The sequence below is a fragment of the Chelonoidis abingdonii genome, chromosome 10, assembly GCF_003597395.2.
Source record: "Chelonoidis abingdonii isolate Lonesome George chromosome 10, CheloAbing_2.0, whole genome shotgun sequence".
NCBI classification, from domain to species: Eukaryota; Metazoa; Chordata; order Testudines; family Testudinidae; genus Chelonoidis; species Chelonoidis abingdonii.
Genome location: NC_133778.1, coordinates 4000391 through 4015550, shown reverse-complemented (window position 1 = coordinate 4015550; position 15160 = coordinate 4000391). Strand labels below are relative to the sequence as shown.

The window sequence follows — 15160 nt, the reverse complement described above, 5'->3', positions numbered from 1 at the left end:
GACAAGGTGGAATACTATACATGATTTCAAGACTACACATTTTCCTGGTTCTCCTTTGTGAGTCTCAACTGTTTTATCATCCATCCAGTTCAGTACGTAAGCTCCTGGGTCAGTGACTGTGTGCCACTGTGCACTTTTGATCTCCAAACACAATAAAAGTGTTCAATGAACACATAATATATTAACAGACATTCTATCCATTTCATGGCATCCTTCTTATCGACATGCTGAACTAAGGTGGTCTTCCTAATAAAGATTGTTCAAAACAGTAAGCAGGATGCCAAACAATCCCAACGTGACAGAGTTTGAGGAGCAGTGGGCTTGGGGAAAGCTTTATGATCCTGGATCTATTCTCCCCCACTGCAAACATACTCCAGTAAAGAACTAGGTGAAGGTAGCTTCCTGAAAGTTGCTCACTCTCCTTCCATACTCCAAAGATTGCCAATAATGCAGTTGTGGAAGTATCTTAAGCATAGAGCTCATAATCAAAGCTCATAGATCCAGCCCTTGTCCAATAGGCCACAGGTGCAGGGAGTGATGTGGATTATAAGAGGGGAAAACATGAATAAAAGCAGAAAGGAATTTAGATAGACAGAAGAAAATGGAGGGATCAAATCTACTGCACTGGACCACAGTGCTGGGAGGGTGAGGGTGGGGAGGAGAGCTTGAAGACAAGCAGCTTGGGAGTCGCAGCAAAGAAACTAACAGGATTATGTCAAGGGAAATGCCACTGTATTTACAAGCCTAGGTGCTACCAACCTAAGCAACAGACCAAAATAAATAAATCCCAAGTAAAGCTGGAGCTAAGTGGTAGTAGGAAGGCCATCTGTTCAGTAAGGTTCTGCGTAAACTGACTTTGAAAAGCATTTAAAAGGAGTACACCGGAAGCTTTTAATCTAATTTTCACCGAAGAGGAATTACTGAGTACACTGGTATATGCAGAAACATCTACATCTAAAAATAAGTATGAGGTAAGATTCTTGACAAGTTCAATCACTTGGAGAGCTTGCATTTGCCTCATTCTCAAACACCAGCTAAACAAAAGGATGCGCTCTGTAACCTGTGACAGGGCTTCAACTGAAGGCAAAAACGTCTATAGGTTACTGCTAGAGTTAAAACTGGAAAACCTGCTAAGACTGATGGGGCATGCCAATTCATTTGGAAGATTCCTCTCCTTCCCCCCAAAGCATACAAGACTGCTACATAATTGTGACAGGTTTCAGAGTGATAGCCGTGTTAGTCTGTATCAGGAAAAAGAACGAGGAGTACTTGTGGCACCATAGGGACTAACAAATTTATTTGAGCACAAGCTTTTGTGGGCTAAAACTCACTTCATCAGATGCATGCACTGGAAAATACAGAAGGAAGATATATTTACACAGAGAACATGAAACAATGGGTGTTGCCATACCCACTATCCCGAGAGTGGTCAGTTAAGGTGAGCTATTATCAGCAGGAGAAAAAACAAAAACCTTTTGTAATGATAATCAGGATGGCCCATTTCAAACAGATGACAAAAAGGTGCGAGTAACGGTAGGGAGACAGTCTCTACGTAAAAGAACAAATGGACACAAATCAGACATCAAGAATTATAATGTTCAAAAACCAGTTGGAGAACACTTCAATCTCCCTGATCACTCAATTACAGACCTAAAAGTTGCAATACTCAAAAAAAAAAAAATAAAAATAAAAATAAAAAAAGCCTCCAAGAAACTACTGAATTGGAATTAATTTGCAAACTTGACACCATTAAATTAGACTTGAATAAAGACTGGGAGTGGATGGGTCATTACACAAAATAAAACTATTTCCCCATGCTTATTTTTCCTCTACTGTTACACCTTCTTGTCAACCGTTGGAAATTGGCCATCCTGATTATCACTACAAAAGGTTTTTTTTTTTTTTGGTTTTATTTTTGCATGCATCCGATGAAGTGGGTTTTAGCCCACAAAAGCTTATTCTCAGATGAATTTGTTAGTCTAAGGTGCCACAAGTACTCCTTGTTCTTTCTACATAATTGTGTGGCTGCAAACATTTTGGGCCAAACTTTCAAAACTTGTCTCTGAAAATTGCGTCCCAGGATCAACCTGCATGAAAACAAACATTTATGTGAACAAATTGTCTTGACATCTCTAGTTACATAACTGGCATAGGGTAAATTTGCAGTCTGACTGAAAACGTGACCCTCAACATTATTTCTGTAAGTGGAGACTACCTGGTTTGACAAGTTCTGTTTAGCCAGGAGCTCTCTTTTTTCAGCAAGACCTTTAATGGAGATTGTTTTTTTTACTGTTTGTTTTTTTGAGGGGCCCGGGGGAGGAATTTTGGCAATACATTGGGCCTTGAATAAGAGAGCTTGGCTAACAAAGGAAGGAGAAGAGGATCTCTGAATAAAAGGGTCATCTGTCTGAACAGCACAACTAGCAGGACCATTCTGAAGCGAATGAGAACCTCTTTATGTCCAGAATTTCCCCAGGATCCCAAGAATCAGAGGGAAGGAAGATATCTGCCTGGCGAAATCAGGGAGGTGGAGGGAGGGCACTGAGCTTTAGTGTCCCATCTGCTCCCATCCTACCCCCCAAGGAAGAGGGTGGAGGTCCCATGAGGCAAATAGAAGAGAATAGGACTGCCATACAATAGCTAAGGTCTACTCCAGAGTCACTGCAGCCCCCCAATGAATTGCTATATCACTTCTGCCACCACAGTGGCAGGAGCTGCTGTCTCACAGCAAGGGAGGCTGTAGCTGAGAACATGAGCAAGTGTGTGTTGATTCTAATGTAGGCCATACTGGCTGTCAAAAACCTAGAAGTCAGTTAGAGGTGGAACTGCCTGCAACAATCAAAAAAGCATCAACTCAGATTCCTGAGTATCAGAGGGGTAGCCGTGTTAGTCTGGATCTGTAAAAGCAGCAGAGAATCCTGTGGCACCTTATAGACTAACAGACGTTTTGGAGCGTGAGCTTTCGTGGGTGAATACCCACTTCGTCAGACGCAGGTAGTGGAAATTTCCAGGGGCAGGTATATATATGCTAGCAAGCAAGCTAGAGATAACGAGGTTAGTTCAATCAGGGAGGATGAGGCCCTGTTCTAGCAGTAGAGGTGTGAAAACCAAGGGAGGAGAAACTGGTTCTGTAATTGGCAAGCCATTCACAGTCTTTGTTTAGTCCAGAGCTGATGGTGTCAAATTTGCAAATGAACTGAAGCTCAGCAGTTTCTCTTTGAAGTCTGGTCCTGAAGTTTTTTTGCTGCAGGATGGCCACCTTAAGGTCTGCTATAGTGTGGCCAGGGAGGTTGAAGTGCTCTCCTACAGGTTTTTGTATATTGCCATTCCTGATATCTGATTTGTGTCCATTTATCCTTTTCCGTAGTGACTGTCTAGTTTGGCCGATGTACATAGCAGAGGGGTATTGCTGGCATATGATGACGCATATTACATTGCCCCTGGAAATTTCCACTACCTGCGTCTGACGAAGTGGGTATTCACCCAGGAAAGCTCACGCTCCAAAACGTCTGTTAGTCTATACGGTGCCACAGGATTCTCAGATTCCAGAATGACACAACAGAGGTACAAAGAAAGGAAGTCTATTTTTACCACGGCTAGATATTTTGTCTCCACTACCTGTAAGACCCTGTCCCCAATATTATGGAAAGAGAAGGACAGGAATCATGGTGAAATGGGCTCTCATATTCATCCAAGATGTGATTACTTGGCAACGAAAGCATTCCAAAAAGTGTGGTATGTAAAGCAGACAGACAGCAAGGAGACAAGGGAAGTAAAGAGGAGATGTATCATGTGTATCATTAACCATGGTTTAAGCAAATGGTTTATCTATCAAACCAGTACAATTGCACAACAGAACACTGCTAGTACTAACAGAGTACACAACCAATTTCCCTTTATGTAGTTTATTTCAAAATTCAATAGGCTATTTTTTAAGTGTTAGCGAAAGTCAATCCATTGTGGTTACACTAGCACTTAATTCAATATCATTTTGTTCTAGGTATCGCCATGTGTTTCACTCTCTGTATAGCATGCACCCATCTGAAATAAAAACAAACAACTTGGCTGACTTGTCATTAACAGACTGTCAGCTGTGATGCTGCTCTGACGGACAGGTGGATTTGGCAGGTCCAAATCTACCGTTGCCATTTCTTGCATGCTGGGATAATCTCTACTTTAACCAAGGCTTTTGGTGGGAGGGGGGAACTCCCATTCAGTTCGGGAAAGTTTACTTAGTGAGTGAGGAAGTTAAACTAATAATTTTGTACATTTCATTTTGTGCTCTGCTGATTGGAAAAGCTGAGCAAAAATGAGTGAATCTTAGCATAATCTTTTTGTTTTCACCACTGCTCCTGCTGGAAACCTGCGCTATGCATTTTCAGCTGGGTTTAGTCTTTTCTTTTCTCACCTCATCTCAGCAGAGAATTACATTGACTTAAGTTACATGGGAATTCAGCCAGCACAATAATTACATAGTTTGTGTGTGTCAACACTATGCTCTTTATGTCGGTGGTGCGCCTCCCACTAGAAGCGCTTGTATCAACGCTGTACCATGGGTAGCTATCCCATTGTGCAACTTGCCACCATGAAGTGTAGGGTGTTTGGGGAAGGTTTTACAATGCCTCATAGGTCATACAGGGATCCTGGGGAGCACAGGTTCAACTTCCCATAATGCAGTGTTTTCTATCCCATAATCTTATCTGTATCCCATAATGTTTCATGCCTTTCAAAATCACCCACCCAAACCTGCGTGTTCCACCTCCCTGTCCAGCATCTGTGACAGAAGCATGGATCCTGCGCAGCTCTGCACTACTGTGATAAGTGTGAGCCCAGGACAATATTTGCAGAGCCGCAAGAGGAGCTGCGGGGAATACGATGATTCCTTGAAAGCTATACTGCTGTGGAACATAGACAAAAACAATTCAAGGTTGCTGGTGGCATTCACGGAGCAGCTTCAGACAGTGGAGTGTCAGTTCTGGGCCCAAGAAACAAGCATGGTCATGCAGGTTTGGGATGACAGGCACTGGCTGCGGAACTTTCAGATGTTCAAGGCCACATTTCTGGATCTACGTGCAGAGCTCCCTCCAGCATAGCAAAATCAAAATGAGATCTGCACCGACAGTGGAAAAGCGAGTGGTGATCGTACTGTGGAAACCTGCAATGCCAGATTGCTATCGATCGGTCAGTAATTGATCTGGAGTTAGGAAATCCAAAACAGGGTCTGTTATGATGCAAATATGCAGGGCCTTGAATTGCCTCCTGCTAGGATGAACTGTGAATCTGGCCAATGTGCAGGACATAGTGAGTGGTTTTGCAGCAATGGGCTTCCCAAACTGTGGCAGAGTGATAGACGGCACGCATATCCCCATTTTGGCATCAGACCATCTTGCCATACAGCTACTTTCCCATGGTAATACAAAAACTAGTGGATCACTGGGGACACCTCACCAACCTCAGTGTGGGCTGGCCAGGGAAGGTGCACAATACACGCATCTTTAGGAACACAGGACTGTTCAAAGAGGTGCAAGCAAGGGCTTGCTTTCATAACCATCAGCTTACCACTAGCAATGTTGAAATGCCAACAGTGATCCTGGGAGACCCAGTCTACTCCTTGTTCCCATGGCTCATGAAGCTGTACACCAGCACACTGACAGCACCAAGGCGTGCTTCAACTATAGGCTGAGCAGGTACAGAATGACAGTTGAATAGGCCTTTGGGCATCTGAAGGGTTGCTGGTACTGTCTACTGAAGAGATTGGACCTCAGGGAAAAATGTGGTTATAGCTGTTTGCTGTGCCCTGCATAGTATCTGTGAAGCAAAGTGGAGACGGAGCAGCTGTCTGGTGATTTTGAGCACCCAGATACCAGGGCTACAAGAAGAGCTCAACATGGAGCTATACTGCTCAGGGAGGCTTTGAAAGACCATTTTAATAGTAAGCCAGAGTAGAGAGTGTTCCTGTAATTTGCTCTAACAGTCCTTGCTCTTTTGCAGCCCTGTAGGAACCATTTGGTGAGTTGGGAGGGTGGGGAGATAGCTCATTGGTTTGAGCACTGGCGTGCTAAACCCAGGTTGTGAATTCAATCCTTGAGGGGGCCATTTAGGGATCTGAGGCAAAAATCTGTCTGGGGATTGGTCCTGCTTTGAGCAGGGGGTTGGACTAGATGACCTCCTGAGGTTCCTTCCAATCCTGATATTCTAACATTGCCAATGCATCTATTAATACTGTTTGTGAATGATGCCAGCACCATCTAGCATATGTTGAGAACTAAAACGTGAATTACGTTTCCAAAAACACATTTATTCCACAATGATACACACAGAAAAAACATTTTTAACTTAATAAATTAAGGAAAAAGAACTTATGATGGGGAAAGAAAAGTCATTTCCATTTCAAATTCATATACGCCAACCATGTCTTTCCCAGGTCAGCATATGTGCAGCTGTGAATGTCTTTTATGTTCCCGGGGTGGAATGGTAAGCACAGTGCAGCAGTCCAATGCCACACAGAATGTTGAGGGGCAGGGGGCACCAAGAGTTCTCGACATGCAGTTCTCTATGGGCTGCAGAGAGAAGCAAGCACAGGATTGTTGAACCTGCAGATTCACCAGAGTCTGCAACATGTCTGTTTTCTGCCTGAGAAGTGCAAGCATCTCCAGCTGCACGTCCCTCTCCTTTTCCTGCAGCTTTTTCCTCTCTACTCTATCCCTCTCCATGCTGTCTGCAAAGGTGATCCTCTAAGCCCTGCGCTTTTATTGGAGGCAAAGGAGGCTTGCAGGCTCTCTTGGAACATGTCATCCCAAGTCCTTTTCCTTCTTCTCTTTATCTGCCTCACCCATTCTGTTGGTGTGGATGGAGAAACCCTCATGGCCACATTTGCAGCTGCTGCAGATACAATATACAGAAATACCATTGTCAGCGTATTCATGAGATAAACCAAAACTTAGGAGGCTGAACTCACTCCCTTTGATCCACACAAGTTGTTAGCACAACATTCTCACTTCTCATTGGGATTTATACAGCATGAGCCATGGTGAACACAGCCCTGGGGTGGGCGGCAAATTGGGGAAATGAGGGGAGATAGCTCACAGGCATGAGTATGCATGTACAGGGCAAATGAACTAAATATTGGCACCGCTTTCCACAGACGGTGGTGATTTTAGCCGACCTCTCACCCCTGAGGGCAATGGAGGCTGACTGCAGGCTGGGACCCTATGCTGCTAGCCTCCATGCTGCAATGGTTCCTGCTCAAGTAGTCGCTGAGGGACATGGGAAAGTGTCCTACCACAGAAGAAGAAGTAGGGCAGCCCTCCCCAGAAACATACAGCAGAGAACTGCAGACAAACTCCAGGAAAGTTTCATCAAGATATCTATGAAGATTCATGGGACATCCTGGTGCACACAAATAGCGTGTTCCACAGGGCCCCCTATGCCTAACTGTCGAGGGGGATGAGAAGCAGACAATAACTCTTCCTCTGCTAGTTGTTTCACTGTCTCTTTTAGAATAGAGGCAATCAATAGATGTATACTGCTATTTTATGGGTTCTATCCCTGTAATTTCAAAGCAAACAGCACACTTACCAGAGGTTCCTTCCCCTGCATCAGGATTGACTGTGCTGGACTGGCCGGACTGCGCTGGAGTCAAAAACATGGCCTGGTTCACTGAGCAGCTGCCTCCCCCAATCACCTGTCCCCCGCATGCTACCCCTCCTCCACTTCCTCATCCAACACGTCCTCTTCACAGTTCACAGCAGAGGCCTCTGACTCTGGCTTCTCCGAAGTAGCCACAGGGCTCTTGGGAGTGGCAGTGGAGTCTCCTCTAAGGATGGCATGCAGGTCTGTGTAAAAGCAGCAAGTTTGTGGCTATGCACCAGAGCAACTGTTAGCTTCCCTTGCCTTCTGGTACAACTGTTGCAGAACCTTGGCTTTCACACAGCTCTGCTTTTCGTCCCTCTTGTAGGCCTTCTCCTACATGCCCCGAACGATCTGCTCGTAGATGTCGATGTTTCTACAGCTGGAACAGAGCAGGGCCTGCAAAATCTCTTCTCCCCACAGACCCAGGAAATCCACCATCTCCTGTTTTCTCTAGGCAGGGGAGCATCTGCAGCATGTAGTCAGCGTGGTCAGCTAGGCAGTTGTTAGGTGTACTCTCCAAGCCAGTCAACCAGGAAATGGAATTTCAAAAATTCACAGGGCTTTAAAGGAGAGATGCAGTTCTCTGGCCAGCTGGCTGCTGGGCAGCAGAGTTTACACTGGTGACCAGAGTGGTCAGGGTGGGGCATTGTGGGATACCTCCTGGAGCCCATTAACAGTTGATATAACTAACACAATGTCTACACTGACACTGCAACAATCTAACTATATCAGCCGTGACTCTACGCCACCAGAGGAGGTGACTTTATTAAGTTGGTATAACAAAGAAGTTATGCGGGCGGGAATGAAATCTAAGTGTATATGCATACATAGCTATGCCGATGTAAGTTGTCTTGCATCAAATTAACTGAGTAATGTAGACTAGGAATAAATTCTTGCACAAATTTACAGAATCATATCAGTTTTGTCTTGCAGATTCTATTTTAAAAGGCAGCAGGAGAGAGACAGGCTTTGACCTGGTTGCACAAGAAAAATATGAGGTGGCAGGGAACATCTTCATATCCCCAAAACAGTGAAGGCAAAAGAGAAATTCAGACTATCCACCTCATATGCGCACACAGCCTCTACGCTAACAAAAAATAGGATGGGGAGAAGATAGAAAAAATATAAGGAGATAAGAGGGGGAATGCTGCACAAACAGCATGAGATCCTGTTTTCGGCTTTGTTTTCACAGAGAGATAACTAACTCACATCAGCTATACCGCTGCAAAAACCTAGTCTAGACAAGGCACTGGAGTTTTTTTTCGTGAAGTAAATAGGTGAGATCAGCCACAAACGAGGGTAGAGCATTGGCCGTGACTTTTTACCTTGCAGGTAAAACCACAATGTGCCCTCTCTCCACTAGCTATATTTCTGTAACATCCTAATATGTATTAGTTATCCCACAGTAACAATGGACTTTTTGGGGGGCAATGAAGCCAAAGCCTCTGACTAAACAAAGGCCCCTTACTTACCTCAACTCCTCCAACAATGCCTGAAAGCAGCAAGCATATGCAGCATGGCCAGCTTTTTGAACTGGTTAGTCCCCGAGGTGTTGAACTGTTGGGGAATAGCCAATGCCTGCTGTTCACTAAATGTTTGCTACTGTAGGCTCAGTTGACATATTATGTATGGTGTAACAGTTTAATGCAGACACAGTAAGTCTATGACCAATTCAATTAGATAAAAAGTAAGAGGTTTGTCATAAGAACCCTACAGGCAAAGGAAACTCAGAGGAGGCTGCTCTTGTGTTTCTAGTTCCACTGTACTTATATATCCTAGAACAGACACACAGCTGAGAGTTCACAAGAGAGTTACTGAGGATTCAATTCTTCTGGGCCACAAGAAGATCTTTTTCACTGTAACTTGCTTTATGCTCTGGACTTGAAAAATTACCACACTTAACAGCCAGAGAACTAAACCCACTAACCAGAAATCACTATAAAAAAGTCAAATGTGCGCACACAAAACAGTTCCCACCACCAAGCTGCAGACATTCACAGGCATTAAGTCTAGTTCCGTGTCTTAGCGCCGGGATCATTAGGAGGTTGTTCCCAGCAGGATAAACACAGTTTGTGCTTTGTATTAGTAGTATCTCATGGGTGCCTGCTAACTTTGAAATCTTCCTGTCCCCATCTGAATGCTGGAAGGACGTTCTTTCTCCATCTTCAGCCCAAAAGTTGCCTCATTACAGTGAAGGGGAGCTTCTCAGTTATTCTATCAACCCCATCATCATTTGGGGCACCCCAGTTTCTGCTTCTAGTGTGGTTCTTCGGTTTCAAACAAGCAGCTCTGTGAAATTCCCTCATCTGTGCCATGCATTATCATCTCCAGATATGCCTTTCGTCAATGGCATCTCCCACCTACGCTCCCTTCAAGCTCAGCTAAAGTAATGCCAAAAATAAATAATTTCTAAAATGCTGCTTTAATTCGCATTCTTCTGGAATTAGCATTAAGACAATCGGGTATCTTGCCTCCACTAATCTCCAGTCTTTTAGGAAATCAAATGGAGTCCTGACAAAAAGCATCAGAAAAAAACATTTCAGCCAGACAATTCATTTTGAAATTCTTTTTTAAAACTTGGGAGTGAAAAAGATTGGTCCTATGCAGAGACCCTTGAGGAATCTAATAGACACATTCCACTTAAAAAGTGATCAGTTTCAAACAGTGTGCTAAAAGTTGTTCAGGTACTACATGTGCCTCCTAGTCCACCTGCCCAGTTTTGCATTTTAGAATATTTTTATTTTCAAACATTTTTTCTCTCCCATCCCACCCATTCTCTACCCCCAAAAAACAGAGCAAGTTACTCTGGGAAAATGACTACTACACACACAACATTGTTAATTGCACTAAGTAACTAAGCTGAAAAAAAAACAAAAAACAGGGAAAAGCATCGTATCCAATCTCAGTAATATTCTTGGATGTTAAAATTTTAGACAGAAGAGTCTGTAAGTTATGTCCCATTAATATTTATATTCAAGGTTTAAAATCATCTAAATGTTTTTATAAAGGAAAAACCTGGCAGACTTTAAAATATAACCTTACGAATGTTCCACTTGTGTAATGCAGTAAGAATGGAATGCAGAAGTAAAGAAAACACATGTAAATATGAAATATTACTTACCACTTTCAGCTCTGGTACAGATCGACTTAGTGTCCACTCCTGGCTATTCACAAAAGCATCTGTAAAAAAAACATAAAAATTTAGAAAGATTCACACTTAGTTTACTAAAGCAGTATTTTTTTTTATTCCGGCTGAAGCAGGCAAAAAAGCACCTACGCCTTCAAATAAAGGAAAAACCAGAAGCCTCATTCAAACCTCAGTAAAAGGTTAACACTTTAATCAATTCTAACTTGAAGACTTACTTTATACAGTAAGAAAAATAAATATTTATGTAATTGAGAATGCAAAAGGCACAGACATAACTAATTTTATCATGCGATTCCAACAGGGATTTATATTGCAGTCAGAATTTTAATTCAATCCTTGCAGGTTATGGAAAAAACTCTTCTCCTCTCCCCCTCATCTGAATAGAGATCAACTGGTTACATGAGATGCTTAATCCAATTTCTCCACCACACCAAGACACTCATGGACAGCATGTCAAGCTGAACATCAAGGACTGCAATTCTTAGCATCAATGGTTATTTCCCCCTATACCCAGACAAGTGAGAATGGTAAAGTTTATAACAGGTCTCCTTTCCAGAGACTTCCCAGCCCAACCTGATTTTTCAATATTTGAACAGTTGTTGAGCCGGTTACATAATAATGGAAAAACACTGATATGTGACCTAATTACTGAGACAAACTATATATTGTGACAAAGTTCCTTCTCTATTTTGGTGGGTCCTGTGCTTATTGGCTTATTTGTTCGCCTCAGAGATTCACCATGTGGGTCACAGAACAGCCCAGAGACCTTCCCCTCTGACAGAGCCCATAGTCCAGGTCAACTCCTCCTGTGTCTGATCAGGAGTTGGGAGGTTTGGGAGGAACCTGGGCCCGCCCTCTACTCCAGGTTCCAGCCCAGGGCCCTGTGGATCGCAGCTATCTATAGTGCCTCCTGGAACAGCTGCACGATAGCTACAACTCCCTGAGCTACTTCCCCACGGCATCCTCCCACCACTTTCTTTATCCTCACCACAGGACCTTTCTCCTGGTATCTGATAATGCTTGTACTCTTCAATCATCCAGTAATACGCCTTCCCACTCTCAGCTCCTAGCGCCTCTTGCTCCCACCTCTTCGCATGCACACTACAAACTACAAACTGAAGTGAGGTCCTGATTAACCAGCTTGTCCTAATTGATTCTTCTCAATTGGCTCTAGGTGTCCTAATTAGCCTGCTTGCCTTAATTGGTTCCAGCAAGTTCCTGCTTGCTCTGGAACTGCCCCTATTACCTTACCCAGGGAAAAGAGATCTACTTAATCTGGGACTAATATTTCTGCCTTCTAACTCTCCTGTAGCCATCTGGCCTGATCCTGCCACAATATCTTCTATGAGGGTTGGTGCAATGTTTATTATATGCCTGTAATGCTTGAATTCAATGCAGATTGTGCGGGAAGACAACATAATGGCATTCAGACATGCATGTGAAAGACAAGAGGGGAGAGGGTGAACTATCAGCAGTGAGGATTCTATCTCCTGCCTTCAACAAGTTGCAAGCCTTGTTTCGCCAAAGCTAGGAGTTACCAGATCAAAGGGATATAAACAGTTAAAAGGTGACACGATTCTCATGAAAGCGAGTGATAAAACAACTGGGCAAGACTGAAAGACACTCCCCCCGGCAGGAAGAGAGTGCATAAAGGGAAGAGAAAGAGGCTTTGAGGAGGAGTCTATAGTAAGTTAAACCAACTAGGGATCCCAAGAAGAAGGTGAATAGACACCTCGTAAACTAGACATGCATATACTCAGTATATTAGTACAAAAGTATTTAAGAGAAACAGATCTTATACAAAAACATTGCTCTAAGAAAGCTGACTAGTAACTGGTTAGCACTTGCACGTCTTGAGGGAACAATATTACAGGGCCTGGACATAAATCAGAGCTGCTGAGGTAATAATGTTTTATACACAGGGCCAGACCTGAGAGCAGGGAATCATGTGATTCCACCCTGACAGCTGAAGCGAGAGGCCCAAGGCTTGCGGGTAGGAGGGTTGCACTCAGAGACCCCAAGAGGGGTCAGAGGGGCACTTTAGTAACTGTGACAAGTATCACAAGTGCTTTCTATGTAAAGTTTAGGGCTTAAATAAAATAAATTCATCTCTCTCAAACATATGGCATCAACAAGTTCTGGTTCTACAGAGCAATTCACACAAACTTTCTCAAAGAAACTGTCCTCTTCGTTGATAACAGTGCTTGACTAAAAACTAGAGAGATATAGGTTTTCTTCACAGCCAACTTGAAAATGTCAAACACGACACCCTAAACTCAGTAAACACTAAGTCAACTTCTCACACCCAGAGTTTCTAGTCTTGCCTATAAGTGACAGAAATAAACCACTAGTTCTGTTGTGGAGAAACATTTACATTTAAGCAAGAGTTCAGTATCTCTCTTCTCTCAGTAAAGTTTATTTAACGCACTGGAGAAGAAATAAGTCTCAGGCACTGAAGTCCTAGCAGTAGTGCCCTAAATTACTGCACCATAAAAAATTACGACTTTGTAAAAACCACAATTTATGGAAATGCTTTACAAATTCCATCTGTGCTCCCTACAAGCTAAGCAAGAACTACATGCAAACTTCTCCAGTGACTTATGAATGGTGGGAGAAATCCCAGAGCATTCATTCTATCTTAATGTTTCATTACTGTAAACACATTTCCCCCTCACCAGCCCTCAAAGAAACATGTAGTTATTTAATACACAGTTGGGTATCGCTCATTGATTTCGAAGCATTTTCTCTCTCCTTTTTATACTCAGCCCACATAAAACGGTTACCTACCTTTCGTAACATTGTTCTTCGAGATGCGTTGCTCATGTCCACTCCAATTAGGTGTGTGCGTACTGCATGCACAGTAGATGGAAGGTTTTTCACCTAGCGATAGCCATCAATTCACATGCACCCTGGAATGGCGCCTCCATGGTGCCATGTATATGGTCCTGCCGACCCACCAGCTCTCCAGTTCCTTCTTACTAGCACTGTTCTGACAGAGGGGTCTTGGAATGGACATGAACAACACGTCCTGGTGAATGTCCAAAGAGTGGAATTTTTTCTCCCGACTGTTTGCAAATGGCTTAGAGAGTAAAAAAACTGCAAGAAAAATGTCCCGCTGAAGCAAGAGGAATGAGTGTTCCGGCTAACTGTCACAGGTGGTAAGAAGGAACTGAAGAGGTGGCAGGTTGGCACTACCCTATATACGGCACCACAGAGGCGCCACCTGAACCGACCCAATGGGTACTGCTAAGGGAAAAACCTTCCAGCGACTGTGCACGCAGCATGCACACACCTCATTGGAATCGACATGAGCAAGCACTCAAAGAATTTTACATTTCAATTCTGCCTTTGAATTCAGATAGTTGTGTAGGTGGGACTGATCACAGCATTTGAGAAAAGGCTCCCAAATATGCAAGTACACAAAATATTCATATCCAAGTACTGTACAGTTCCAGTTGTGTGAAGGTCACAATGACACCCAAAATCTCCTGTTAGTTAGGGGGTTCTTCAGATGGCAGCCCAGCAGGCTTTGAAATCTTCTGGATGAATTCCACTTATTTAGGTCTCTAAGGCCAGCTATATACCTGCCGTTTCTAGGAGTTCTATAGGATCAGAACTCTCACCCAGTCAACAGAAAATCCAACAGTGGACCAAACTCAAACTATTTAGTAATATCTACAGAAGAATTTAGATTGAATACTCTGTTATCCTTATTGTTAGAGGAGAAATTGCTAGGATTAACTTTAGCATTATTATTTGAACACAGTCACTGATCTCAACCATGCGGAATACATAGAAGTTACAGTCTTTGCCCATAGAAGCTTGAAATCTAGACTGAACACCTTGCCACTCAGTTATGATGCAAGCCTCCTTGGTAACGAGACGAAGGTCTGACCTCAAAACACTGCATAAAGATTTGGCGCTTCTGTGTTTCTGGGAGAGCGAGGGAGGGGGCAAATTGCAGTAGGTTATGTAATATATGTACATAGCAGTACATGTTTTGACACTATTGTTGCAAATGTAATTTTCTCATCTAATTTACGTCTGCATGTAAATGACCTTTTTTTCTAGAACATACATGTTCGTTATGCAACAAGGAAAACCAGGTAAACCAAGACGAAAAGTAACTGAACATTTTCAGAATTTTAAATGTTACATCAAAAATAGTTCTCCATTAGCAACACAGACTTAAACTGCTTCTGTGCAATGATACAATCCTATAGCTCAATGAATAATGAATAAAAATCTTTAGTTGTATCAGATACAGACTAAGAATTAGCTCTTTAATTTACAAGCCATCGGAAGTGGCTTTGCCAATTATTAGGAGGCAGTGTTGCCAAGTGAATAGTACACTGGAATGAGACTTGGGAATAGACTCCA

The 15160-nt window shown here is 43.1% G+C and overlaps 1 protein-coding gene across 8 annotated transcripts in view; it reads right to left on the bottom strand.

The window, feature by feature from the left end:
- Positions 1-15160, bottom strand: part of AGAP1 (ArfGAP with GTPase domain, ankyrin repeat and PH domain 1) — a 651846-nt gene that overhangs the window by 416783 nt on the left and 219903 nt on the right. For 7 of the 8 annotated variants that reach the window (XM_075069872.1, XM_075069873.1, XM_075069875.1 and 4 more), the window contains exon 2: positions 10754-10812. In XM_075069872.1, the coding sequence (XP_074925973.1) occupies positions 10754-10812 (59 nt within the window). Of the gene's footprint in view, positions 1-10753; positions 10815-15160 lie in introns of those variants that run through there. The other variant, XM_075069877.1, reaches the window with a different exon arrangement.